The sequence below is a fragment of the Brienomyrus brachyistius genome, chromosome 23 (genome assembly GCF_023856365.1).
Source record: "Brienomyrus brachyistius isolate T26 chromosome 23, BBRACH_0.4, whole genome shotgun sequence".
Taxonomy (NCBI): domain Eukaryota; kingdom Metazoa; phylum Chordata; class Actinopteri; order Osteoglossiformes; family Mormyridae; genus Brienomyrus; species Brienomyrus brachyistius.
In genome coordinates, this window is record NC_064555.1 from 3,160,629 (window position 1) to 3,185,772 (window position 25,144).

General features: G+C 42.1%; 2 protein-coding genes across 6 annotated transcripts; both read right to left on the reverse strand.

Annotated features, from left to right (window-relative positions):
- Positions 1-255: 255 nt before the first annotated feature.
- On the reverse strand, positions 256-24,315 carry LOC125718605 (sodium-dependent neutral amino acid transporter B(0)AT1-like). Of its 4 annotated transcripts, none has more exons than XM_048992501.1 (13): positions 5,533-5,772; positions 4,749-5,012; positions 3,772-3,912; positions 3,491-3,628; positions 3,203-3,384; positions 2,995-3,105; positions 2,782-2,894; positions 2,523-2,651; positions 2,134-2,290; positions 1,615-1,819; positions 1,243-1,402; positions 928-1,090; positions 256-595 (listed from the first exon to the last, which is right to left on the reverse strand). In XM_048992501.1, exons 1-13 carry the CDS (start codon positions 5,540-5,542, stop codon positions 374-376), a joined length of 1,995 nt encoding a protein of 664 aa, XP_048848458.1. In that variant the 5' UTR covers positions 5,543-5,772; the 3' UTR covers positions 256-373. The 4 variants fall into 4 exon arrangements, with proteins under 4 accessions (XP_048848458.1, XP_048848457.1, XP_048848459.1 ...); XM_048992500.1 differs by having other exon boundaries at positions 5,518-5,772; XM_048992502.1 differs by lacking the exons at positions 4,749-5,012; positions 5,533-5,772 and adding an exon at positions 23,693-24,013.
- On the reverse strand, positions 5,925-13,654 carry LOC125718606 (sodium-dependent neutral amino acid transporter B(0)AT1-like). 2 transcript variants are annotated; one of them, XM_048992505.1, is made up of 12 exons: positions 13,394-13,654; positions 12,433-12,573; positions 11,939-12,076; positions 11,589-11,770; positions 11,391-11,501; positions 11,013-11,125; positions 10,760-10,888; positions 10,294-10,450; positions 8,729-8,933; positions 8,467-8,626; positions 7,922-8,084; positions 5,925-7,393 (listed from the first exon to the last, which is right to left on the reverse strand). In XM_048992505.1, exons 1-12 carry the CDS (start codon positions 13,590-13,592, stop codon positions 7,190-7,192), a joined length of 1,902 nt encoding a protein of 633 aa, XP_048848462.1. In that variant the 5' UTR covers positions 13,593-13,654; the 3' UTR covers positions 5,925-7,189. The 2 variants fall into 2 exon arrangements, with proteins under 2 accessions (XP_048848462.1, XP_048848461.1); XM_048992504.1 differs by having other exon boundaries at positions 11,589-11,791.
- Positions 24,316-25,144: the final 829 nt, after the last annotated feature.

Below are 25,144 nucleotides of genomic sequence, written 5' to 3' on the forward strand. Positions count from 1 at the left end.
TACTAATGAGTGTTTTTGTCCCCCTCCCTCACTTGATATGTTTATAGGGGTAGTGCTCTGATGTTAAATAGTTTAAATACACAGAAAACAGACTTTGAGCAAAACAATGTTGGAGCAACATAGAAAAATTATGTTGAAGCATCATTGAACCAATATGGCAAAATGTCATCTTTCAAAACCAACACTCAGGTAACGGTTATTCAGTGTTGAGAGTTGTAACAACATGTTCACAACACAAAATGCCTGCTGGGTCAATACAGTTAAAATATTTATTCCACTAACGCTCCAAATAAGTAACTGCCTAGATATTGATACTGATAAATGATATTGCACCTGTCCAGTACGGACTCTGGGCGACTAACGATAAAACTTCCTAAAACTTCTGTTGAATGAAATGGGCCATTTTCAGTTGTTTAGTGTCTTTTTCTGACTTTGTGAGAGACACGATATTAGCATCTTTCCTTCTCAAGCAGTTCCACAGAAGTTTAATGGTCGCAACAAATGGTACCGTAAGGCTCGGTACGCCGGCCAAGATGAGTATTATAAGCTGGACCCAGTGAGGGTAAGTCCGTTTTGGCATGGTGGGGAATTTGTCCTGTGAATAAAAGCATGCGGCAATGTATTTAGTCGATATTACTGATTAATTCCATGCCAATAGTAGCCTCGCCCAATCTGACAGCAAAACTGACTACAGACAGTTCACAGGTTACGAACAAGATCCATGCCCTGATGTTGTCTTTAAGTGGAATTTGTAGGTAAGTCAGAGAAATAATGACATAGTCCTTAATAATAATAATAAATTTATATATATGTGATACCAATCATAGTATTTAACCCAAATTTTTCATAAAATAAGCTTTATAGCAATCCGTTTGTAAGTTTCGTAACCTGAGGGACCGCTTGTGTTTTCCTAAGTATGATACATACCGAGGCTGGATCCCAGGCGATGTAGGTGAACTCCACGCTGAGCTTGGTGATGAGGTAGAACACGAAGATGACCAGCACGACCAGAGGACTTATGAACCTCCATGTCGCCTGCCAGAAGATGTTGGGCTTGTGTCCGATCATGAATTCAATGTCTTTGTTAAACCTGTCAGGAAAGTGGCAACAACTAAGTCAGATATGACCCCCCTCAGTGAATGATAATGTCTCTAATTCATATCCGTAATGAGTTAGACGGGGTCTTTGTTTGGTAATTCTTGTGGTCTTGTAGAGATGTTTGCCTTCTGTGTTGCAACCCACCTGTCTATCCCATAGATGTAAACCACAGACACCATCTCGCAGAAGGCGATGATCAGTAATGGGATAGAACCAGCAAAGCTGTCAAACAGAGCCAGCCAGTAATTACCGGACCTCTGCACGAATATCAGAGCTATGATGAAGGAGACCAGGCATACTGAACCTAGAACAGATAGAATTATATTATAGACATCCACCCATTCAACCATCCATCGTAAAATCACTTTTAAGGTATTACAAATACATTCACAAAATATTTCATTAAAATTAAATTTAAATTTTTGCGGATGTTCTTTAGTATTAGACAGGTATGAAAGTCTTCTGGAGATCAAAACAATTTATTCCAGCTGATGATGATTATATAAGTTTACATACCTGTAAGTACCTCCTTGGGCCAATTTTTAGGAAAGATTTTGAGGTCCTGCAGGGGTGCGACCACACCCTCCATGTTGCCGAACATGGTGGAGAGCCCCAGACAGAAGAGCATGATGAAGAAGAGGATGGACCACAGTGGAGAAAACGGCATCTTGGTGATGGCCTCTGTGAAGACGATAAAGGCCAAACCGGTGCCCTCGACTCCCTAAGAGAACATCAGATCTCCTCAAACTAGCGTCCAAAAAAATACTGTATAACTTGAGTTTTCTGAATATTTAGAAACCGAAATCCACTAATTTCTAGAAGATGCTGTACTTATAATTGATTAAGGCTGCAATACCAAAAACAAAATGGAGGCTGTGGTGAAGATTTTTAGGTGTTACTTCTGAATTCTTTTTTCAACAATAGGATAATCATACACAAAATAACTACAACATAGAATAGTTTCATTTGACTTGGAATGAACTTTCCATATATGTAATGAAAGACTGGATTTGTTGGTTATATGGCAATAGGTACCTCATTAAGAAATGTCTTCATATGACAAGTCTTCAGTTTCAGACCTTGGATGATCTGTGGAGATGTGCTATTAAGATTCTGTAGAGTGTCTTCATAATTATGTTTTGTGATGATGCCTTCAGGTAGATTGAAAGCATTCATCAGTGAAATGATGTTTCTGGGAAAACAAAACAGGTGAATCACAAATGAAAAAAAAAATTGTAGATAATTATTTTAAGCTGTAACATAACTGCATGAGATACTGAATGTGGTAAGTCCCTGTGGATAGTGTGCCCCATCCTTGTCTTCCGTGCTGTGTGAGATAAGCTTCAGGCTACTCTGTGATGCTGACCAGGACGAGCACTTAGAAGAAAGGCGGATGGATGGGCCTTGATCCTGAAAACATGTACCTTCCAGAACAGTCTTCATATTTCTCTGTGGCGCGGAAGCCGATGATGGAGTAGATGACGGTAGCTGAGTAAACAGATGTGAGACCGTTGATCACTGAAAGAGTCACAGCGTCACGTTCACAGTTGTTACTGGAGGGGGGGAAATTAATAAAAATGTTGCATATATTAGTACGATACCAAGTATTATATTGAAAAATGAGCATCTGCATCTGTCATGGGAATCAGGCCTAGACAAAATGGTGTAGTCATGGTTACATACTGGACTGGGTTATAGCTGGAGAAGGAGATCAGACCCCCCCAAGCTAGGCCAAATGAATAAAAGACCTGGGCACCAGCATCCAACCAGGTAGTTGGATTCATGAGTTCGTCCATCTAAATGAACAGAAACATAAATACACCTGGTTTTATGTCAAAGAAATGTTGCTAGATTTTTTGTAAGCAGTTAAAATTGGGAGAGAAGCAGTTGTCTCACATTTGGAGTGAAGAGGAACTTGATGCCACTCAGAGAACCTTTGAGGGTCAAACCTCTCAACAGGAAGATGGTGAGCACGACGTAGGGAAGGGAGGAAGTCACGTACACAGCCTGAGGAGAGGGGCGGACGATCAAGACCTACATTCTTAATCTCTACATCCTGGTCACTCATGCAGTAGCCTGTATCTTGTTTTAATGGGACCCCTACCTTGCCAGTGGTCTCGATGCCCCTGATGCAGCAGACGTAGAGAACGGTCCAGGCACATATCAGGCACAGGACCATCCACCACTGCAGGCCCCCAGAATCCTCTATGGCTGTTGATATATTGAGGGTCTCCCGGTACCAGAAGTAATCCATTGGGGAGCTCCTGGCGCACTCTGACACCAGGCCTGTAGGGGGCGACATTCATACTGTTTGGGTTTTGGATAACTGAGAACCAAATATGAATTTAACATTATCACCAGTTTTTCTTAAACCAGTATTGTAATGCTGCACCGGTTTTGTTTTCATTGATAGGACATTGACTCCATGGCAGTGGCTCCTGGAAGGAGTTGAAGAAGTACCACATGACCCAGGCAATGATGGTGTTGTAATACAGTCCAACCAGGAAGGAGACAAACATGGAGGCGATTCCTGTTGGGGCAACAGAACTGTGGTTTCTTTTCTGCATATGAGAAATAAAATGTTATGGTCTTGCAGGTATTTACTTGGACACACAATACTGGTGGATGGATGGATGCATGGATCGATGGACACGGACTGGTGGACGGACTCACCCACACCGGTGAGGCAGGGATGAATGGACGTCCAGACCCCCACACTGCCCTTCCTGAGTCTCTGGCCGATGGCAAACTCCAGGTGCAGCAGAGGGATTCCCTCCAGGACCAGCAGGACCAGGAATGGGATCATGAACGCACCTGAGAACAAAGGTAATCACAGTAACAAAAATTAAGGCAATTCAACTCACTGAATAATATCTCTGCAAAAAATGTCTCTGCAGATGCAAAAAACATATAATATGGTTTGTGAAAACAAAAATATTAATTTTTAACAAGGATCTGAACTTAATAATATCTGGCAGCCAGTTTCTGTCACATGCCTCCTTCTGCACGTAACGTAAGACACTCTCATCCATTTCTTGCTTATTAGTAATGAACCTTTGACCTTATTTTTTTTCTCTTTTCTCCACACTTGGTCTCACACTGGCTGCTCTTTTGTCCTCTGTGGTGAACATTATCAGGATTATTGTCATCCTAACTTTCAGTTAGTTATTTAACTAGCGGTGTTATTTTTAGAGCTTCGTGAAATTTCATGTCTATGTTATTTACATGGTTCATTTATCCTGAAAGAACATCCATGATTATGCACGGACAAGACAAAATGTTCTGGAAAAATGCCATCTATGGAGTTACCTGTTTCACAAAGCGGGATTTCTTGCTTAGCCAGATAACTTGTTGGATTTAAGGTAGCTGGGGCTAAATGTAAGTGAATGAAGTCGACGTGCATTTAAACTATGGTGCCTTAAGTCAACATGATGAAAATTGTTGTTGTTATTATTACTAGTATTGTCAATAACAATGCTAATAACAATGCTAATAATGAGTAGCACTTAGAAAATGTCGGCATTCGACTTATGAATTGGAAAGATAAGAATGAAAAGTTTATCTTAAAAAGTACCAGCGTATGATACCTCAGCTTTATATGAAACATGAAACCCCCCCCTCAAACACACACACACACACACACTTCCTACCTCCTCCGTGACTCTGGCACAGGTAGGGGAATCTCCAGACGTTACCCAGACCCACACAGAAGCCCACACAGGTCAGCATGTACTGAGCCTTATTGTCCCATTTGGGTCTGTCCCCGGCCTCCTCCACCTCCATCTTCTCCAGCTCCTGGTGGGACGGGATCCGCTCCTCCAGACCTGGGTTGGGCAGCTGCAGCTTCATGGTTCCTGGGGATCTTCTGGGGCTGGAGGTGATGGTTACCTGCTTCCCTCGGTGTCGGTGACACTCTGAGTGGGAGTGTGGAGCCCCTCTGCATTTATAGTGACCTTTAGCACGCAGACTACACCCCCCCACCCAGAAAACTTGCGCATTCATTTGAATCACGAAGGAATTGTGGACCATCAGCAGTATTAATGTGACAGACAAGCATAAATAATAATTAATTACTCAAGTGGAACTTTATTGCCATCAGCCAATGGCAAGACAAAAACTTCTTGATTTCTTAAAATCATCTTTCGGTTTTAAATCTAGTACTTGATCCCGTCAGATTTTGCAGGGTAAAAATGGCATAATGTATCTCAGCCATTTTCTCTATATGTGGTTCAGTACACAAATCTAATTAACATTAATGAAGTTATAAATTTACATGCAATCGTTGAGTGAAGGTAGGATTCAAGCCTCCAATCATGGAGTTAGATGTAAGAATGCTAACCAATGAACCATGTGCTATCTAGTTCTCGTTCGAAATATTGAAATAAATTTTCAAGCATTCAGTACAGACTTTCCTCTCACCTGTCACTTTCTCACCTCTGTACATTCACCTAATTAGGGTGACCAGATAATCCACGTCAGCAAGGACGTTTTGAGCTACTTCCGATTTTACAAACTACTTTAAAACTGAAAAGCTCACGTGATCGGCTAAACAGTTCAGTTCTTCTTGTGCTCTGACTGTTTGTTTCCTTGACTGAAAGATTCATCCGACTGTTTCACGTTAACATTAGTGACACGTGCCTGATTAAAGGAAACCGACCAATCAGCACACAGCAAGAACTTCGTGCTTAAGTGAAATTCAGGTACATTTAATAGAAATAGTAGTTTACAAATTCTGTCCTAGTTCAAACTGTCCCTCCTACACAGATTATCTGGTCACCCTACCTACATGGAATAACAAAAGGTGGGATAGACAAACTAAACACAGAGAACTTTAAAGAATTTATTTTTAAAAATGCATGAGGTTACATTTAGAACTTAGAATCTAATAACCAGTCAAACTTCCCCCAGTGAATCGTCTTTCTTGTCCAGCCAATCATATTCATTGTCTTGTAGTTTCAGGCCACTGAGGCAATGAAAGTCACCTTGGCCCCGCCCCCTTTGTGTCTCTGACATCTATCACCTCAAACCCTCTTACCAACCAATCAGAGATTTCCAGCAGTTCCGACCCACATTTCGTAGCTTGGATAGAAAATGGCTACAATGCAGTTTCCTATTGCAGAATCCAATCCAAAATTAAATATGGTAACAGCTGAGATATAAAAAATAATTGCAATATAAAAAACGCTTGGTTGCACTTCCCGTATATGGTGTAAACCTGTTCCATAGATGATGCAGTTTAAGTTTATGTTTAAGTCTGTATGCCTTTTTAAATACAGCACATCTTTTATGCTTTATACAGTAATTTCATTGCTTGTACTGCTCAAGTAAGTAAATAGCGCTATTTACTAGAGCTAATTATTTAAAATAATGTATTTAAGTATTATTAAATATATATGCATATTTTTGCTATTTTAGCAAATAGTTAAGGTTAAACATGTCACATTTTAGAATTCAACATTTTTACTACAAAGTAAAAACATTTTTCTACCCCATAACGTTATCGTGTGTTTGGTTATTTTCATTGCAGTGTAAGTTGAAGTTTAAATTTGCAGCCATCAAGCATGATTCCTGCCTTAATGTATTTGTAAAACATAAATGCTTGTGTGTGTAACCAAGTTACCGAGGGCTTTATTAAGCAAAGGTACCTGGTTCAACTTTCACAGGACCTATTAACTGGTGTAACACTAACTGTACATGTTCATGCCTTAGTGAATCAATAATAAAAATGTTATTCTAAGTCATCCTCGGGATGACGGCACTGGAAGTCTGTCTTGTGCAGTTGGCTTAAATTATAACTAGATTATAGACTTCCCTTCCCTTCCCTTACATTGAATTCAGCTCATAAACAATGTGACATCCAGCTTCACAGGAGTTTCTCTATTGGCGCGAACATATTTGCAATTATATTTTACGTTTAAAAACGTGTTTCCCTGAGTTTGAAACTCATGCTGTCATCTGTGAATCCATGGCTCAGTTGTCAAGGCTCAGCCTCAATGTAGAAGATTATCGATCAAAAAAAAAAAGAAAAACTAACAGACAAAGCTCAACAAATTTGTATTACGCAGTCTTCCTTTGAAAGTGTCTTCATTGTTCATTTTTCTATCATTTCTATTCTGGCTGAGATGGTGGTGACTTCCTTTGTCTTGAATTCCTGACTTGCATTCTTTCTGGAATTCCTGATGAATTTGAAGACAGCCACACAAGGGACAGCAAGACTGGGTAATCCGGCTAAGAGGAATATTATAACGTAGATCCAATTTGGGTAATGCGCCTCTGCCAGAGTTGAGAAGTTCTTCTGCAGAGATTTGAAAAAAATTTAGAATTAGGTCAGTTATTAATTTCCGTACATGTAACTGTGTTGATGCTTGATGTTCTGGACAGAGAAGCTGTCCTAGACATTCAGTCATATGCCATTTAATGACCGTTATACGTACTGAGAGAAGCATTGTTGGGTAATTTCGTCACTGCGCGTACATCCTGGTGCACTTACACATACCTACATGGTATAGTCTACTGTTTTACATAACTTACCTTTAAGTAGAAAGATTACATGCTAAAATAACGATAAAAAGGACGGTATAATGAGGGTGAGTAGTTGTGACGGACATTAAAGATCTGACAGTTGACTATAATTAAGGGATGTTCTTAAAACCCTTCATTGATCCATTATGGAGATTTGTAAGGTATGCCCTGCTAATCCACTTCCTCACACTGCAAATTGTATTGTTTAGCACAATAGATCTTGATGGCAGATGTAGACCAGACATATACGTGATTACTGGCAACCACCAATCACAGAACACCTGACAACAGTATCACGTACCGATGCTGGATCCCAAGCCTTGTAGATCAGTGTCTCCCTGACTTTGGTGACGAAGTAAAAGAGGAAGATGATTAGCATGATCAGTGGGCTAATGACCCTCCATGCTGCCTGCCAGAAGATGTTGGGTTTATGGCCAATCATGAACTCAATGTCCTCGTTGAACCTGCAAAGAAAAAACATTCAGAGTTCTTCAGAGGACTGGCACCCAGGGAGTAACCCTAACCCTATATTGCTTAGGAGAGTGTGTGACTTTGCTCAGGATAAGCAGTTGGATGATGTAGAGCTGGACAATGTTACCCGATGTAATGATTCGGAATATTTGGAGGGGTAGAAAAATGCATTGACTGTCATAGGCTATCCTAGGCTGTAGCTTAGAGCCCTGGCAAACATCAGGAAAGAGGGAATGGTTAGTAAAATTAGCAACACCTGAGTATCTGCGCCAATGTCAGCCAAGGTCCCCCAGGTAAGTTAATCTGCCCCTGTATGTTGGCTACAATTGAAAAATATTGATGAAACTATGAGTATCTACAGCAGTCTTGACCCACCTGTCTATCCCATAGATGTAAACCACAGACACCATCTCGCAGAACGCGATGATCAGTAATGGGATAGAACCAGCAAAGCTGTCAAACAGAGCCAGCCAGTAATTACCGGACCTCTGCACGAATATCAGAGCTATGATGCAGGAGACCAGACACGTCAGACCTGGAACACAGACAGAACACTTGCCATTTTTTCCAGTCACAATCCAAATATTACTTAATCATAATGAGAAGTGCCATTAAAATATTCTTTCAGGGTAGATACCTGTAAGTACCTCCTTGGGCCAATTTTTAGGAAAGATTTTGAGGTCCTGCAGGGGTGCGACCACACCCTCCATGTTGCCGAACATGGTGGAGAGCCCCAGACAGAAGAGCATGATGAAGAAGAGGATGGACCACAGTGGAGAAAACGGCATCTTTGTGATGGCCTCTGTGAAGACGATAAAGGCCAGCCCGGTGCCCTCGACTCCCTAAGAGAACGTCAGATCTCCTCAAACTAGCATCCAAAAAAATACTGTATAACTTGAGTTTATTAAATAATTAGCAACTGAAATCTACTAATTTCCATAAGATGACATGCTTACAGTTAAGGCTGCAATACCAAAAACAAAATTTAACCAGTCAAATACAATCAAATACAATCTATAAATATCCATCCATCCATCATCTGCCGTTTATTGGGGGGTGGTTTTCAGGGCCAGCAGTCTAAGCAGGGACACCCTGACCTCCCTCTCACCAGCCACCTCCTGAGATGACCAATCCAAAGATATAATCTCTCCAGCGTGTGCTAGGTCTTCCCCGGGGTCTCCTCCCGGTTGGACGTGCCCAATAGCACCTCCCTAGGGAGGCGTCCTGGAGGCAGCTTCGATATATGCCCAAGCCACCTCAACCTGCTCCTTTCAATGTGGAGGAGGAGTATCTGCTTTGAGCTCCCCCAGATTGTCCCAGTTCCTCACTTCACAGCCGAGTCCAGACATTCTGAAAACTCATTTCTTCCACTTGTATCCACTCATTCTTTCGGACCTCAGGGGATCTTTAACGGTTAAAACCGTTAAATCGATAGCTTTGTCTTCCAGCTCAGCTCTTGCTTTGCCACAGCAGAGTGGTACGGCTTCCACATTACTCATGTAAAACTATTTCAAACAAATATTTCTTCACCCTGACCTCTTAGGGGCTCCGTAGTAATATATTGTTAACCTTGAATAAATATAGATGAGAAAAGGTTTCCAGAACTATTGATATTCATTGTTTTGAGCTGGACAATTTGAAAAGATTACATACGTGCCACCTACTGGATATACCTAGTCAGTCGTCTTGCACGTGCTCAGTCAACACGCAAGGTTTCCGCTAGACATAAAAATCTCGGCTACATGTGCAACGACCACAGCCGTCCGCAGCCAACCCCTGATGATGATATTTATGTCACATCCCTTCGTCCTCAACTGAAAGTGAAGTACGAATTGGCCTTTACTCTGACAGCTCGCCTAGGACTAATTTGACAACATGGCTCCTATGAAGGTGCACTAACCTCCCCACCATAGCAAGGAGGTGATTCATCATGGGGCAATCTATTAATAATAGGTTTAAAATGAAAAGAAGTGCATGGCCATCTTTAATATTTTTAAACAGACAAAATAGGTCCTGCAGACTAAGAAATAGATTTTTATTATGAGAAATATTTCTTGACGAAATGACCCTTATCCATAAAGGTAATATCTAAACTAGAAAATATTTTGCACTGAAAATCTGGACCTCATATATACCAGTGAAGTTAGGGTTAGAGATGAAACAAGGTTTTGATTCGAGGGGAACATTCAGGACAGACTGTACCTCGCTGAGAAAAACCTGCATGTCGCATGTCTTCAGGGTCAGATTCTGAATGGTCTGTGGATGTGTGCTGTTGAGTTTATGTAGAGCTTCAGTATAATTGTTTTCCGCGATGGCTCCCTCAGGAAGGCCGAACGCATTCATCAGCTCCAGAATATTCCTAGAAAAAAAATATTGTCCTTATGAGACCTTGGATTGGGAAAATTGATAAAAGAAGTGTTACATTGCAGGGATTTTATGTTTTATGTGAAATATTCAGTACATGTAAATTATACAGGTTTTGTAGACTTGCTGTGTTTTTGGTCGCTTTCACTACATTTATGTCTAAACCAGATTTCGAGCATGAAACCTCACTGCCTCTCTTCTTGAACTTCGTCAGTGGAAACCAGTTAATTATCCAATGGGAAGTGGGTTACATTAATCCAACCCTGAAGCCTCTATTGGAAATTTCTTTATGACGGACACTTACTGGCTGAAGCAGTCACCATACTTCTCAGTGGCACGGAAGCCTATGATGGAGTAGATGACGGTGGCAGAGTAAACGGATGTCAAGCCATTGATCAGCGAAATAATCACAGCATCCTGTTCGCAGTTGTTGCTGGGAAACAAAGATATTGACCAGTCGTGTGATTCCAAACGATTATGTTGTGAATGGGACTTCAGTAACCCGTGAAGGATCTTCATTCAACCTGTAGAAAAGGTTTCTCAGTGTCATAACTTACTGCACTGAGTTGTAGCTGGAGAAGGAGATGAGACCCCCAAAGGCCAAGGAGAATGAGTAGAACACCTGGGCTCCAGCATCTAGCCAGGTCGCTGGGTTTGCCAGCTCTTTCACCTTAACGGGATAAACGCATAAAGAATTAAGAGACTTAGATGTAAGAAGGTTTATTATCCATAGTGGACTGACAACAAAAATCAGGATGCGGCTTGCTGTTAAGTGCCCCCAATTTGATATTTAACAGCCAAGCGGGCGGCGAAGGGGGCGGGGCTTGGTACATGTGGCACCATCCCTCCAAGAAATTTCCCGAACTTCCCAATGGTCAGTCCACGCCTGTTTGCAATCATTAATGGAAATGTCTGAGAAATCTCAATGGACTTACATTTGGGGTGAAGAGGAACTTTATCCCGTTTAAAGACCCCTTTAAGGTCAACCCTCTTATCAGGAAGATGGTGAGGACCACATACGGCAGGGACGAGGTCACATACACAGCCTGAGGAGAGAGTGAGAGGAATGTCAGCTCAGTAATTTTACAGGTTATATCTGGTTTGGTTGTTAGCCTTGGAGATGGGACACCTACCTTGCCAGTGGTCTCGATGCCCCTGATGCAGCAGACATAGAGAACGGCCCAGGCACATATTAGGCACAGAACCATCCACCACTGCAGGCCCCCAGAATCCTCTATGGCTGTTGATATATTGAGGGTCTCCCGGTACCAGAAGTAATCCACTGGGCAGCTCCTGGCGCACTCTGACACCAGGCCTGCAGGGGGCGATGCACAGACTGTAATCCAACCCAGTCAGTAGTTAACTAATAGCGTGAGAAGGTGAGCATTCCATATAATACTGGACACACACTCGTGACTGAAGTGGTGCATTAGCATCATTCAGGAGAAAAAAAAAACAGCTTCTCTCAGATGATCTTGAATACCTGTCCGGTTCATGTTGATAGGACATTGACTCCATGGCAGTGGCTCCTGGAAGGAGTTGAAGAAGTACCACATGACCCAGGCAATGATGGTGTTGTAGTACATTCCAACCAGGAAGGAGACAAACATGGATGCAATTCCTGTTGGGGACAAACATTTTAAAGCACATCAGTAGGAAGTAGAGGAAGCTTTGTTTTGGTCAAACTCATACGTTAATTACTTTGGTGAGAACAGAGTTTTCAATTCATTACACCTAGCTGAGATGTTCAGCGTTTACAGATTAGCTGTACATCTAAAACGTATGACAGGTTTCTCATTTATTCAATAAAAAATTCACTCATCAGTTTATATTGGTTAGAAGACTAGCTTGACGGACTTGATGGACAGGAAAGACAGAATGCTGAAAAGGCTGTGTCATTTATAAAGAAGTACAGGAAAATAACAAGATCTTATTTCATATGAAGAATTTTACTGCTACTAACATGTGGCTACCCACCGATGCCAGTTAAATATGGGCTAATGGACGTCCAGACCCCCACACTGCCCTTCCTGAGTCTCTGGCCGATGGCAAACTCCAGGTGCAGCAGAGGAATTCCCTCCAGGACCAGCAGGACCAGGAACGGGATCATGAACGCACCTGAGGACAGGTAGCCAGCCAAACTCATCAAGAGAAACTACACTTCTCTGAGTCTGCTGAGAAGATGGATTTAGGTTCTAGTCTCATGCTTGTGGGCTCCTTCCTCCCTGCTATGAGTATCTCGTTGCTCTTCACTGAGTGGTGACTGGATGTTTTAGTTTTTTATGAGATAGCCATTCTTAAGAGTCACAAGTAATCGTGCTGTTTAGGGCTATAATCTAGCAGCCAAAAGGTTGTTGGTTCAAGTCCCATTTGTGAAATAAGAAGTAAACAATCATCTTGACACAGAATGTCTATTCCTACCTGTGTAGAATCACTGCTTAGGCTAAATATGTACAGTGTTAAAAGCAGGGTCCATTAATTATAACCACTTTTTACGGTCAGACTCATACCATCCAAACTTAAAGATAATCACTAGAAATCAACCACATTGATTATGGAATGATACCAGCTTTTTAAGCAAAATTTGTTTCTGTCTCAAACAAAACAAGACGTTGTTGCTGTACATGTGGATAACCAGCCATTGAGTGATATTGGTTGAGGAGGTCATGATCTAACCAAATTATTAATAATCGACAGCTGTTGGCTAATGTGTCTGTCCTCATAAATGGCTGATGTTGGGCTTCCCTTTCAAAGCTCTCCTGAGCTGTTCTGTCGAATTGTTATTGCAGTCTATTGACACATTTAAGTCCCTTGGTCCAGTTTTAGTTCCTTAAAATGGGGCATTTAAGTAGAAATATTTTCGCTTTCCAGACCAAACACCATGTTCTATCATTTTGCACATTTCATACACCATATTGATATTTACTTCCCTTCCTACCTCCTCCGTGACTCTGGCACAGGTAGGGGAATCTCCAGACGTTACCCAGACCCACACAGAAGCCCACACAGGTCAGCATGTACTGAGCCTTATTGTCCCATTTGGGTCTGTCCCCGGCCTCCTCCACCTCCATCTTCTCCAGCTCCTGGTGGGACGGGATCCGCTCCTCCAGACCTGGGTTGGGCAGCTGCAGCTTCATGGTTCCTGGGGATCTTCTGGGGCTGGAGGTGATGGTTACCTGCTTCCCTCGGTGTCGGTGACACTCTGAGTGGGAGTGTGGAGCCCCTCTGCATTTATAGTGACCTTTAGCACCCAGACTACACCCCCCCCATCATGTGTGAATGACCATAAGAATCTGTAAAAGGCCAGTAAGAGATTGTGGTTCATCAGCAGAATCGAAGAGCTACGGTCACAGACAAACAGATAATAATTAATTGATTTTGGAGACGAACAAGGGAACAAAATCTTCCACTGTGAGGGAATTTCATCCATACTTCCTTACAGTGGTAACATCTCTGTGAGCTAACAGAATGCAAAGAGGCTTGTTTGCGTTTCCTTTCATTCGTGTTTTAGCTGGGTTTCAGAAAAGTGCATTCTGAGTGTAAACCTGTAAATCCTTGCTTTTGTAAACATATTCCCCTAGGCCTTTGCTGAGATATAATACCTTAGATGCAGACACAGGAAATCAAACCATGAGAAAACCATTTTTTGAATTTGATTTAATTTCTCATTAAATGTGATACCCTAGTTGTTAAATCTTCACAACCCAGGCCAGAGCTCCATCCTGATATACTAGCAACAGGACTAAAGAGCGACATTTCCTGGTAAATTCCAAGTAGGTGGAAGAACTGGGGGGGGGGCATGGTGGTGCAGTGGTTAGCACTGTTGCCTCACACCTCTGGGACCCGGGTTCAAGTCTCTGCCTGGGTCACATGTGTGTGGAGTTTGCATGTTCTCCCCATGTCGTCGTGGGGTTTCCTCCAGGTACTCCAGTTTCCTCCCACAGTCCAAAAACATGAGTCTAATTGGAGTTACTAAATTGCCTATAGGTGTGCATGTGTGAGTGAATGGTGTGTGAGTGTGCCCTGTGATGGGCTGGCCCCCCATCCTGGGTTGTTCCCTGCCTCGTGCCAATTGCTTCCGGGATAGGCTCCGGACCCCCCACGACCCAATAGGATAAGCGGTTTGGAGAATGGATGGATGGATGGGCGGCTTATTATCTCCCACCCCTGATTGATTTGTTGACATGCCCTGATAGTGAGCTAATTTGCTTGTTCCTTTGCCCAATCGATTGCTGCAAATATTTGACAGCTGAAGGTGAAAGCTGTGCAGGCCAGATGTGAGGTGGAGGGTTTGGAGCACCGCTTGCGATTAAACCAATTAACAGCCTCAATGATAAGACATGACGGTCTCAGTTTACGGGTTAAGGTGAGCTGTGGTGTCATGGGGGTGTGTAATGACACATTACGTAATAACATGTAATAACTCGACAAAATGTAACAGATTTATAGACTATGTTATAATTTGATATTGCAACGTTACCCTATTATTATCATCATCATCAGTTATTACCATCATTCAATTTGTTACATTCTTTCCAGTTATTATATAATGTAGCATTATTACATAATACATTGTACAAGGTAACCCGCTATGTTAAAGATTGTTCAGTCTGCCTTAAGAAAAACCATGTTAATTTGAACTGATAGAAACAGCTTAATTTCCTTTCTTATCTTTTATTAATGATTCCTTCAGTTTTATTGACATTCTTCACCATTTTACAAAATTGAAGCATGGTCAGGATATGAATAAACCCAGCTACAGTAATCAAATTTATATTTCTGTCTGATTTCATCTTCAGCCATCCTGACCCGACTTCATGTGAACGTGATTAGTTTGCTCACATTGACTAGTTTGTGAAGTACTGTAGAATTTCAGGAGGACTAGAACGGGCAACACTAGAATGGCTGTGTTGACTCTTTAGTGGTGCAGGTGTGGTGCAGTTGTAAGAGACTGATTAGATGAAAATTCACGTTGTGTTCCTATTGGGAGCGGATGGGCTTTTGAAAGTTGAATAACCTGATCACCTGCTTGAATAATCGCCAGGTCTTTGTACTTGAACACTGATATCCCTGGACACGTGGACATGGGACTCAATTAATGTGACTTTATGACATAATAAAAATAACAGGAGTTTCTCACTGCTGGATCCCACCCCAGCTGCTTCAGGTTCAGAAAGTACAAATCTAGACCAAGATTTCAACCAGCTCAGTTGAGCGAATGTGACTCTTTACACTCAACTGGTTGGATGAAACACAATCTTGGTCTGGATTTGTACTTTCTGAGCCTGAACTTTCCACCTCTGCAGAGAAGATCAGGACATGACAAAACACAGATTTTTGCTGCTCAGTAAAAAAACACTTTGTTGGTGACAAAAAATATAATCTTCGATTATAGAGTAGTATCCAAATTCCTGTTTGAATTTTGTTGACTCTTCATGGTTGCATTGATTGTCTTTCTATCCCTCCTCCCCGCCCCTAAGAAGGAAGCCCCCCCCCCCCAATAGACATGGTCCAGCCCTTGTCACATGGCCTTGTGCAAAGTAGACACATGAGGACAGCATGCAAGCATACCAAATAACTCCAAATTTTACCATACTTACTACAGTACTATTCTGACCTCAAACCATGCTGCTCGAAACTGCTGAGGTAACCATGAGATTAACCTCCAGTTTCGTAATATTCACTAAAAAGGTGAGGATATAACAGTAACTTGGTAATGATTAACCCTGAAATATTTAAAACAGCTGCAGTTTCTTGTTCATTATCATCCAGTACTGGTAAGTTGGTAAATTGGCTCGCTGTCTGCGTGCCTCAAAGTGTGGTGTCTGTGTGTCTTTAGCGACCTTTAGCACAAGGACCAGAGGACTCATTTACAGCCAGTCAACAGCACTGAGGAAGAAACAATTCATCAGAAAAAAAATCTCGATTTACAATTTAGAGAAACGAACCAAAAGGAAGCTATTCCTATACTTAAAAAGAAAGTAAATCAAAGTACCAAAGTCAGTGATTGTTTTTAGCAAAAGGTTTTAATTTACATTAACAAGGATGTTTTAATATAAGAGGAGAAATAAGGAGGTAGTGTGGCGCAGTGTTAGCACCGTTGCCTCACACTGCCGGGACCCGGGTTCGAGTCTCTGCCGTAACTCCGTGTGTGTGGAGTTTGCATGATCTCCCCGTGTCATCGAGGGGTTTCCTCCAGGTGCTCTGGTTCCCCACCGCAGTCCAAAAACATTCTGAGGTTAACTGGAGTTACCAAATTGCCCGTAGGCATGAATGGGGTGTGACTGAGCCCTGTGATGGGGTAGCACCCCATCCTGGGATGTACCCTGCCTTGCTGCCCTGGAAGAGGCTCTGGACCAGCTTCCCACTGACCCTGAATAGGATGAGCGGCTACAGGAAATGGATGGGATGGATGTGGTTTAGGATTGAAGTTGGTGCACATCTCTCATTAGGCACCAGTCCATTACAACAGTACAAAGGCAACTTGAAGAGCCAGTCACTGGTTTTTTTGAGCACAGGGTCTTTGGAAAATGAAGTTTCAGGTACAGCAATAATAGAAGGTCTATATTTAGTCTTGATCTATCTTTCCATCGTGTTATGAAAATGCTCAAAAAGAATTTTAAGCACAGTTTGCCAAAACAAAAGCCCCGTTAAAATCAGCTGCTAATTAATAAGTCCTCAGTAAATTTTCCTCTGTTATTGCGTGCATTTCTGTCACTTTTTGAACTTCCTGCGAACCCGTTCTGTTCCAAGTGTTTCCAGTCTCTGAAAGCGCTCCGGTTTCCTTCCGGCCATCGAGCCTTCGCTGAGATGTTCGGCTGGGCTCTATGGGTCCAGGCTCATCTGCACTTTATCAGAGATGGTGCTGACGGAGTCTGACTCGTGCTTATTGCTTCTTGAGCAGCAGCGCCTCCTGATGAATTTAAACAAGGCTGTGGCGGGAATAACTGCACTGGGAACCCCAGCCAGGATGACGATTATTGTGTAGATCCAGTCTGGATATGGAATCTTCTCCTGGGTGGGAAAGCTTGGCTGCAAATAAACAAAAGCAATTCAGTACTGATTCGCTCAACATCGTGATAGACTGTGCAAAATGTTTATCTCAATTTGGTCTTTCTGTCTATGTATATGCTATTTATATTGCAAAAAATGCAGTGACAGAATTGTCATTAGGAAAAATGCTAAATATATGCATTAGAATTTATTTGCCTTCATTTGTATTAGATACCAGCCGGTCAATTGGCATGAAAAAACATAGCTAGTTATGATAAAAATTATTATGATTTTCATTAGTAACACATTTATGCAAAATTGATTTTGTCTGCTGCGGTGGGCTGGCCCCCCATTCTGAGTTGTTCCCTGCCTCGTGCCCATTGCTTCCGGGATAGGCTCCGGACCCCCCGCGACCCAGTAGGATAAGCGGTTTCGAAAATGGATGGATGGATGGATTTTCTCTGATTAATTTCATAGGCTAAGAGACCAAAGACACCGTGACTTTGAAACACTGCTGTTGCACGTACCGAGTCGGGGTTCCAGACAATGTAGGTGAGTTCTGCACTGACTTTGGTGATGAAGTAGAAGAGGAAGATGACCAGCATGATTAATGGGCTGATGAACCTCCATGTCGACTGCCAGAAGATGTTGGGCTTGTGGCCAATCATGAACCTGATGTCATCATTGAACCTGAGGAAATATAAACACAAAAAAATGATTCAAACCAAGTTCTATGTTTCTTCATAGCATTTGTATACCTCAGTGCAGCTAGTTACGATTGAACAGAATCCTTATCTGGAGTGGGCTGGATTTACCTGTCTATCCCATAGATGTAAACCACAGACACCATCTCGCAGAAGGCGATGATCAGTAATGGGATAGAACCAGCAAAGTTGTCAAACAGAGCCAGCCAGTAATTACCGGACCTCTGCACGAATATCAGAGCTATGATGCAGGAGACCACACATATTGAACCTGGAACATATGCATGAAAACATTATAAGGTAAAACATTCATAATCGGATTTGTGATTCTATTTGAAAGGATGTACGAGAATAAAGCTGAAGTAGTAAGCACTGCATGGATGCTCACTGGGTTTTGGGACACTCACCTGTGATGGCTTCCTTGGGCCAGTTCTTGGGAATGACTTTGAGGTCTTGCAGAGGCACTAGCACGCCCTCAATGTTTCCAAACATAGACGAGAGCCCCAGACAGAAGAGCATGATGAAGAAGAGAATGGACCACAGTGGGGAGACTGGCATCTTGGTGATGGCTTCTGTGAAGACGATAAAGGCCAGACCGGTGCCCTCGACTCCCTAAAGGTGCAACAACAGAGTACGATTATTATGCACTGCTGACTTTGTTGTGAAGCCAATGGATGCATTGTAATTTAGCTAGATATAATATTTATATACAATGCTATTTCTGCATAAAAAAAATGAAAATTGCTATATAAAGCAATAATATTCAATGAAGAAAAAGTTACAGTCTCATTCATTTTCTACGTAAAATTACCACTTACCATATAAAACATTCTGATTTTAATTTTGGACCAAAAATTTAAATGAAACACAAGTGTATGCAATAGTACCGACCAGAATAAGCAGTTATGAGATGGATGAACACATGTTATATCAAAATGTTGTTATTGTACCTCACTTAGGAATGTGTTCAAGTCACATGTCTTCAGGTTCAAACTTTGAATAATATCTGGAGACGTTATGTTGTGATACTGCAGAACTTCACTATAGTTACTCTGCGTGATGCTTCCTTCAGGAAGATCAAATGTATTCATCAATGCCAATATATTCCTAGAAAAGACAGATAAAGAGAGCAGGATATTAAATAAATTTAAAAGTTATATGGCCTGATCTCCCGTGTCGTTCTGTTAGTCTAATTAAACCTCAAAGCTTCTCTATCCTCAACATAGACGAAGACACGTACCCCCCAAGACAGTCATCAAACCGTTCGGTGGCACGGAATCCAATGATGGAGTAGATGACGGTGGCAGCGTAGATAGAGGTGAGGCCATTTATTATGGAAATAATTACCGCATCCTGCTCACAGTTGTTACTGTACAAAAGAAAAATGACTCCGTAATATTGACATGCCATCCCTACTTTACCACAATCTCTACATGTATTCTTCAGATGACATTTACATCCTTCTGCATAGCTGCGTGACTTGAAATGTGATCCATGTTCATTGCATAAATGAAGCCTGATCATGATAACTTACTGCACTGAGTTGTAGCTGGAGAAGGAGATGAGACCCCCAAAGGCCAAGGAGAATGAGTAGAACACCTGGGCTCCAGCATCCAGCCAGGTCGAGGGGTTTGCCAGCTCAGCTACCTAGATGGATTGAGGAGCAGCAAATGGGCATCAAGGTAGCGCTCAAGACATGAAACAGAATGACAAGCAGGTTTTTACTCGCCGGTGAGAACAATCTGTTGCATAACAATGCCACCAGCTTGTTCATTCTGTGTCACGCCACTGTCAGTGTCGGTGCCCGTCTGTCCCATTTGTTTTGTCTCCGTTTGGCCAGCAGGTGTCACTCACCATCCTGTTCCCTCAGTCTTATAGTCCTAAGTCCCTAGTGTGTTTGCCTGCTCCCTGGGCTACCAAGTAGCAAGTGGCTCAGAGGCTGAATCCCTCCCGTCATCAGTTCACAGTTGACCAGAGGCCAGCCTCACCTGTTATTTAAAATGTATTGGTTTTCTGTTTTCCCCTGTTATTGTCTTTGGTTTATGTTCTTCTTTTAGGGTCACCCTGCTTGTTCCTTGTTTCATTTTTGTTCTGCTTATATTCTTAGTTTGTTAAGGTTTCCTAGTTTTTATGTTTGTTAGTTGCAATTTATTCCACCTTAAAAAGTTCGACCTAGGGACCCTGCACAGGTGGTGCCTCAAAACGGTGATTACCACAGTGACCGTGGTAAGATCTGCAAAGAAATCATCTAGTTCTCCTGGGCTAAATGGACGTTCAAATGGGCAGATGACCTCTTATCACGTTACGTAATCAGTTGTCATCATCTAACATTCTCTTATTCTTCACTAGATGCCAATAGTACCTCGCTGCCTTGTGTCATCTAATCTCCAAATGGTGAGATATCAAGGTGTACCAAAATTTGGGTTTCCAACTTCTACATCCACATATCCTCTACAGGGCCATGGCAAGCCTAGCTGGAGCCTCCTGGAGCACAGTATACAAGGGCGGGGGCCCCCCCGGATAGAGTGCCAGTTCATCCACAGACTCATCCACTATAGGTAATTTAGAGATGCCTAACAAGAGGAGAACTCGACTCAAATGGGACTGGGGGTGGAATACCTGTTCCATGAATACAGGGAAAAACTTACATCTGGAGTGAAGAGGAACTTTATTCCATCCACTGAACCTTTCAGTGTCAGTCCTCTAACCAGGAAGATGGTGAGGACCACATATGGCAGCGTGGAGGTCACATACACAGCCTGAGGAGAAGGGCATTTGTTTTTAACAATTATATCAGACCTGTGTGTGGTTCTCAGGCTTTTGAGATGGGACACCTACCTTGCCAGTGGTCTCAATGCCCCTGATGCAGCAGACATAGAGAACGGTCCAGGCACATATCAGGCACAGAATCATCCACCACTGCAGGCCGCCAGAATCCTCTATGACTTTTGAAGTATTGAGGGTCTCCCGGTACCAGAAGTAATCCACTGGGGAGCTCCTGGCGCACTCTGACACCAGGCCTGCAGGGGGCGATATTCATACTGTTTGCATGTTGAATATTTTACAACCAAATAAAAATTAACCCATTGTTCTTAAACCAGTATTGTAATACTGCACCTGTTCTGTTTTCATAAATAGGACATTGACTCCATGGCAGTGGCTCCTGGAAGGAGTTGAAGAAGTACCACATGACCCAGGCAATGATGGTGTTGTAATACAGTCCAACCAGGAAGGACACAAACATGGAGGCGATTCCTGTGTGCCATAAAGTTCAGGAATTGCTGACGTAGTTTCAAGCACCGTTTTTCAGATTGTGCATGTCTTTGGACTTTGGAACAAAACGGGGAACAATCTGCCCAAAATCTGAGAGTGAGGGCAGCCCAGACCCTTAAGATATGAGGTATCATTGCTGGCTTGGATATGCTGGACTCACCCACACCAGTGAGGTAGGGATGAATGGACGTCCAGACCCCCACACTGCCCTTCCTGAGTCGCTGGCCAATGGCAAACTCCAGGTGCAGCAGAGGGATTCCCTCCAGGACCAGCAGGATCAGGAATGGGATCATGAACGCACCTGGGAACCAATATTGAGTTAAACTCAATGGCTGGTATTTCATTACACTGCAGGTAAAGGTGTAAATTCTTTCAGGATAACGTCAGTAATGATTCTCCTGCATGCTGTGCTTATCAGCTATTTACTGTAAGCTATCTATATTCACAATATAACATTGCATAATGTTTGTCAAGGGCACCATATCTGTACAGGTACTTATGTGCTCGCTAGCATTTGCAGAGATCTGGCTGAAAATCTTCTGGCTACTAATGCATGGGAACCATGAATTAGATTAAACTGCGGTAAAACTGTTAAATTTTTTTTTCATGAAGAACGCAGTAATGTCTGAATGTAAATGCATTTCCCACATATTGGCGGGTAGAGAGTTTCCCTTTTCCCGAGTCAGATTTACTGTCTTCCAGCAAGGGACAGACCAGATGCAGCATGTCAGAGGGACACTTAGGACAGGATTTGTAAACTAGCATTTCATTTAGAAGGACTTCACTTAAGCACCGAATTCTTGCTGTGTGCTGATTGGTCAACGTTCCTATAATGGTGCATGTGTCATTCGCGTTAATGTGAAACAGCTGGATGAGTCAGTCTTACAATCAAGGGAACAAACAAGTAAAAGCACAAGAAGGACCAGATTATATATCCAAGCAGAGGAGCCTTTCAGTTTTAAAGTAGATGGTAAAACCTGAAATAGCTCAAAGTGACCTCCCTGACATGGATTATCTGGTTACCGTAATGGTTACCATACAATTATATATAATAAAGGGTTTTCCCCAGCAGACAAAAATGGCTCGGGCTACTGATTACCCTTGGAGCACTGCGGAACCCTGAGATTTAATCCTGAGATTTAATCCTGAGATTTTAATCTCAGATTTTACCCTCAACTGGAGGCGGAGTGAGACAAGTACGTGCACAAGCTACATTTTAAAACCTGCTGCTGTCACTAAGAAGAACTTCAGTGCCGCCTGGCTGTGTGCCTAAGACTGCAAGAAATGTCAACATGTGTTTAATATGCTCTTAGTATGATATTATAAGGAATAACAAAAGAAAAAAATCATATAAGGCAAAATCCATCCATTATAGGGGCATGCATACAGAAATTATTGAAACATAATATTTGTATTACAGATAAGGTTTAAAGTAAATATGCTTTATTTGATTTTAAATTTGTTTTTGTTTTTGGAACTTAGAGATACAAGAAAAGACTTTAAAACTCATAGTGATTTGGTCATGAGTGTCATGATATGACATTAATTGCCTGGTTGGTCCGCACTAGGATTAGTAAACTAACAACTGCGGACCAGGTTTAATCTATGACATACAGTACCAAGGATCCTGCCTGCCTTTCAAAGCCAGGCTCCCATCACAGCAGTAAGTGCCCCAGTTTACATCACAGTGCATTACAGACCACTTCTGATGCCATTGACTACGTCACAGTGTATTAGAGACCACTCCTAATGCCCCTGAGTACAACACAGTGTATCACCGACCATTTCTGATGCCATTGACTTTGCTCATTGAGTTCACTCCAGTGAACATTGTTTCCTTCCTCAAACATCTGCTTCCTGCCTGAAAATTTTACAATTGTGTTCTGCAGGCTGTAACAAACCTTCATATTCACATAATTAATTGAGAAAAAGAACAGCAACTAACTCATGTCCCATGTGGCACTTTTAAACATTTAGAGGTGTGTCATAATGGCCTTATCAGTTATTCTAAAAGGGTGCTGGGTGATTTGCTGTCTAATCGTTCTGTGCTAATAGCCACTATGTTTGCACATGCCATAAAAATAGGTAATGGAGAAGTCGATGTGGAGAACATGAAGTACACAAGCATTTGCAGATGTGCAACCTCTTGTAAAGGGTTAATACCAGGCAACCTTATTTTCCTGTTTGTATACATTTACTGCCATTGTACCATCTTCACTTCTCAGTTAAAAACCCCTTATTGCTAATTAACAAAAGTCCCTTCCTACCTCCTCCGTGACTCTGGCACAGGTAGGGGAATCTCCAGACGTTACCCAGACCCACACAGAAGCCCACACAGGTCAGCATGTACTGAGCCTTATTGTCCCATTTGGGTCTGTCCCCGGCCTCCTCCACCTCCATCTTCTCCAGCTCCTGGTGAGACGGGATCCGCTCCTCCAGACCTGGGTTGGGCAGCTGCAGCTTCATGGTTCCTGGGGATCTTCTGGGGCTGGAGGTGATGGTTACCTGCTTCCCTCGGTGTCGGTGACACTCTGAGTGCGAGTGCGAAGTCTCTGTGTATTTATAGTGACCTTTAGCGTCCGACTCCCCCCCCACACCTTCTTTACATTTTTATTTATCTCCATAAATCACTTTTTTGTAGCTCGTCAGCAGGATACCGAATAGGAAGGTGAGCACTGATTATGGGTGTAACCAGGCTGATTTTTGTTAGCAAATGGCTTTTCTATAAAAACCAATCGCTTGATAAGAATTTCATGGGTCTGGTTATATGGGGGCATTTGGAACAGGCAAATGTGCAGAATCATCCTGTGCTAATTAAACGCTTATTAACGACTTTTTCTCTTTCCTTTGGGTTGCTTTTGACTTCCAACAGCCCACAATATGCCGCTACAAGCCTGTAATGAGGAGAAGAGACGAGTGATATTACTCAAGCTGTGAAACGTAATAATGGTTATTGCAGAAAGGTAATAACTAATACATGTCACCAATATGTAACACATCATTACTGATTACAGTAGCTCTTGTAAAATGAAATGATATATAGACTTGGCTCCGTGTTACTATGAACACAAACAAATAAGAACATTTGAATATACAAAGGTTAGGGATTTTAAACTAAAATTCAGGAAAAAGCCAGGCAGTGCTGCCCTGATGCCTTGACGGCTCTGGGTGTCACATTCCCAGCTTGGTTCCTTGTATTCCTGTTTTTTTCCTTGATTCTCATGCCTTCTTCACTCATTCACTCACTCATTTTCCCTACAAATAAGGAATAATTCTGGGCCCGTCATTGTAGAATCACAAACGAAACTGTTTCCGTTGAAAAATAATATTGCTGCAAGCGATTGAAAGTGATTTACATATAAACAACAGGAACAAAACAAACAAATGCATACTATATAGATATAAAATACATCATTTACATTAAATTTTATATAAAAAATTATAAAAGAAAGGACTGTGTAATTATATTTATAGAAAAAATGTTTGCAAGATAAATTATCTTGTCAATGATTAAGTAAAATTGAGACATGGATGTATAAACATTGATTTTCTTGTGCTTGAAGGTAGCTGTCATGCTGGTGTATGATGGGTAAAGCTAAACTTGATGTGAAGCTATTCAAAACCTTTTCCACATCTGACCGTAAAACTGGAGTTAATAGCTAACCCTCACAGTAGGGCTAGTGAGCTTGAAACACATTTGAGGAAGCAGCAAATTATGT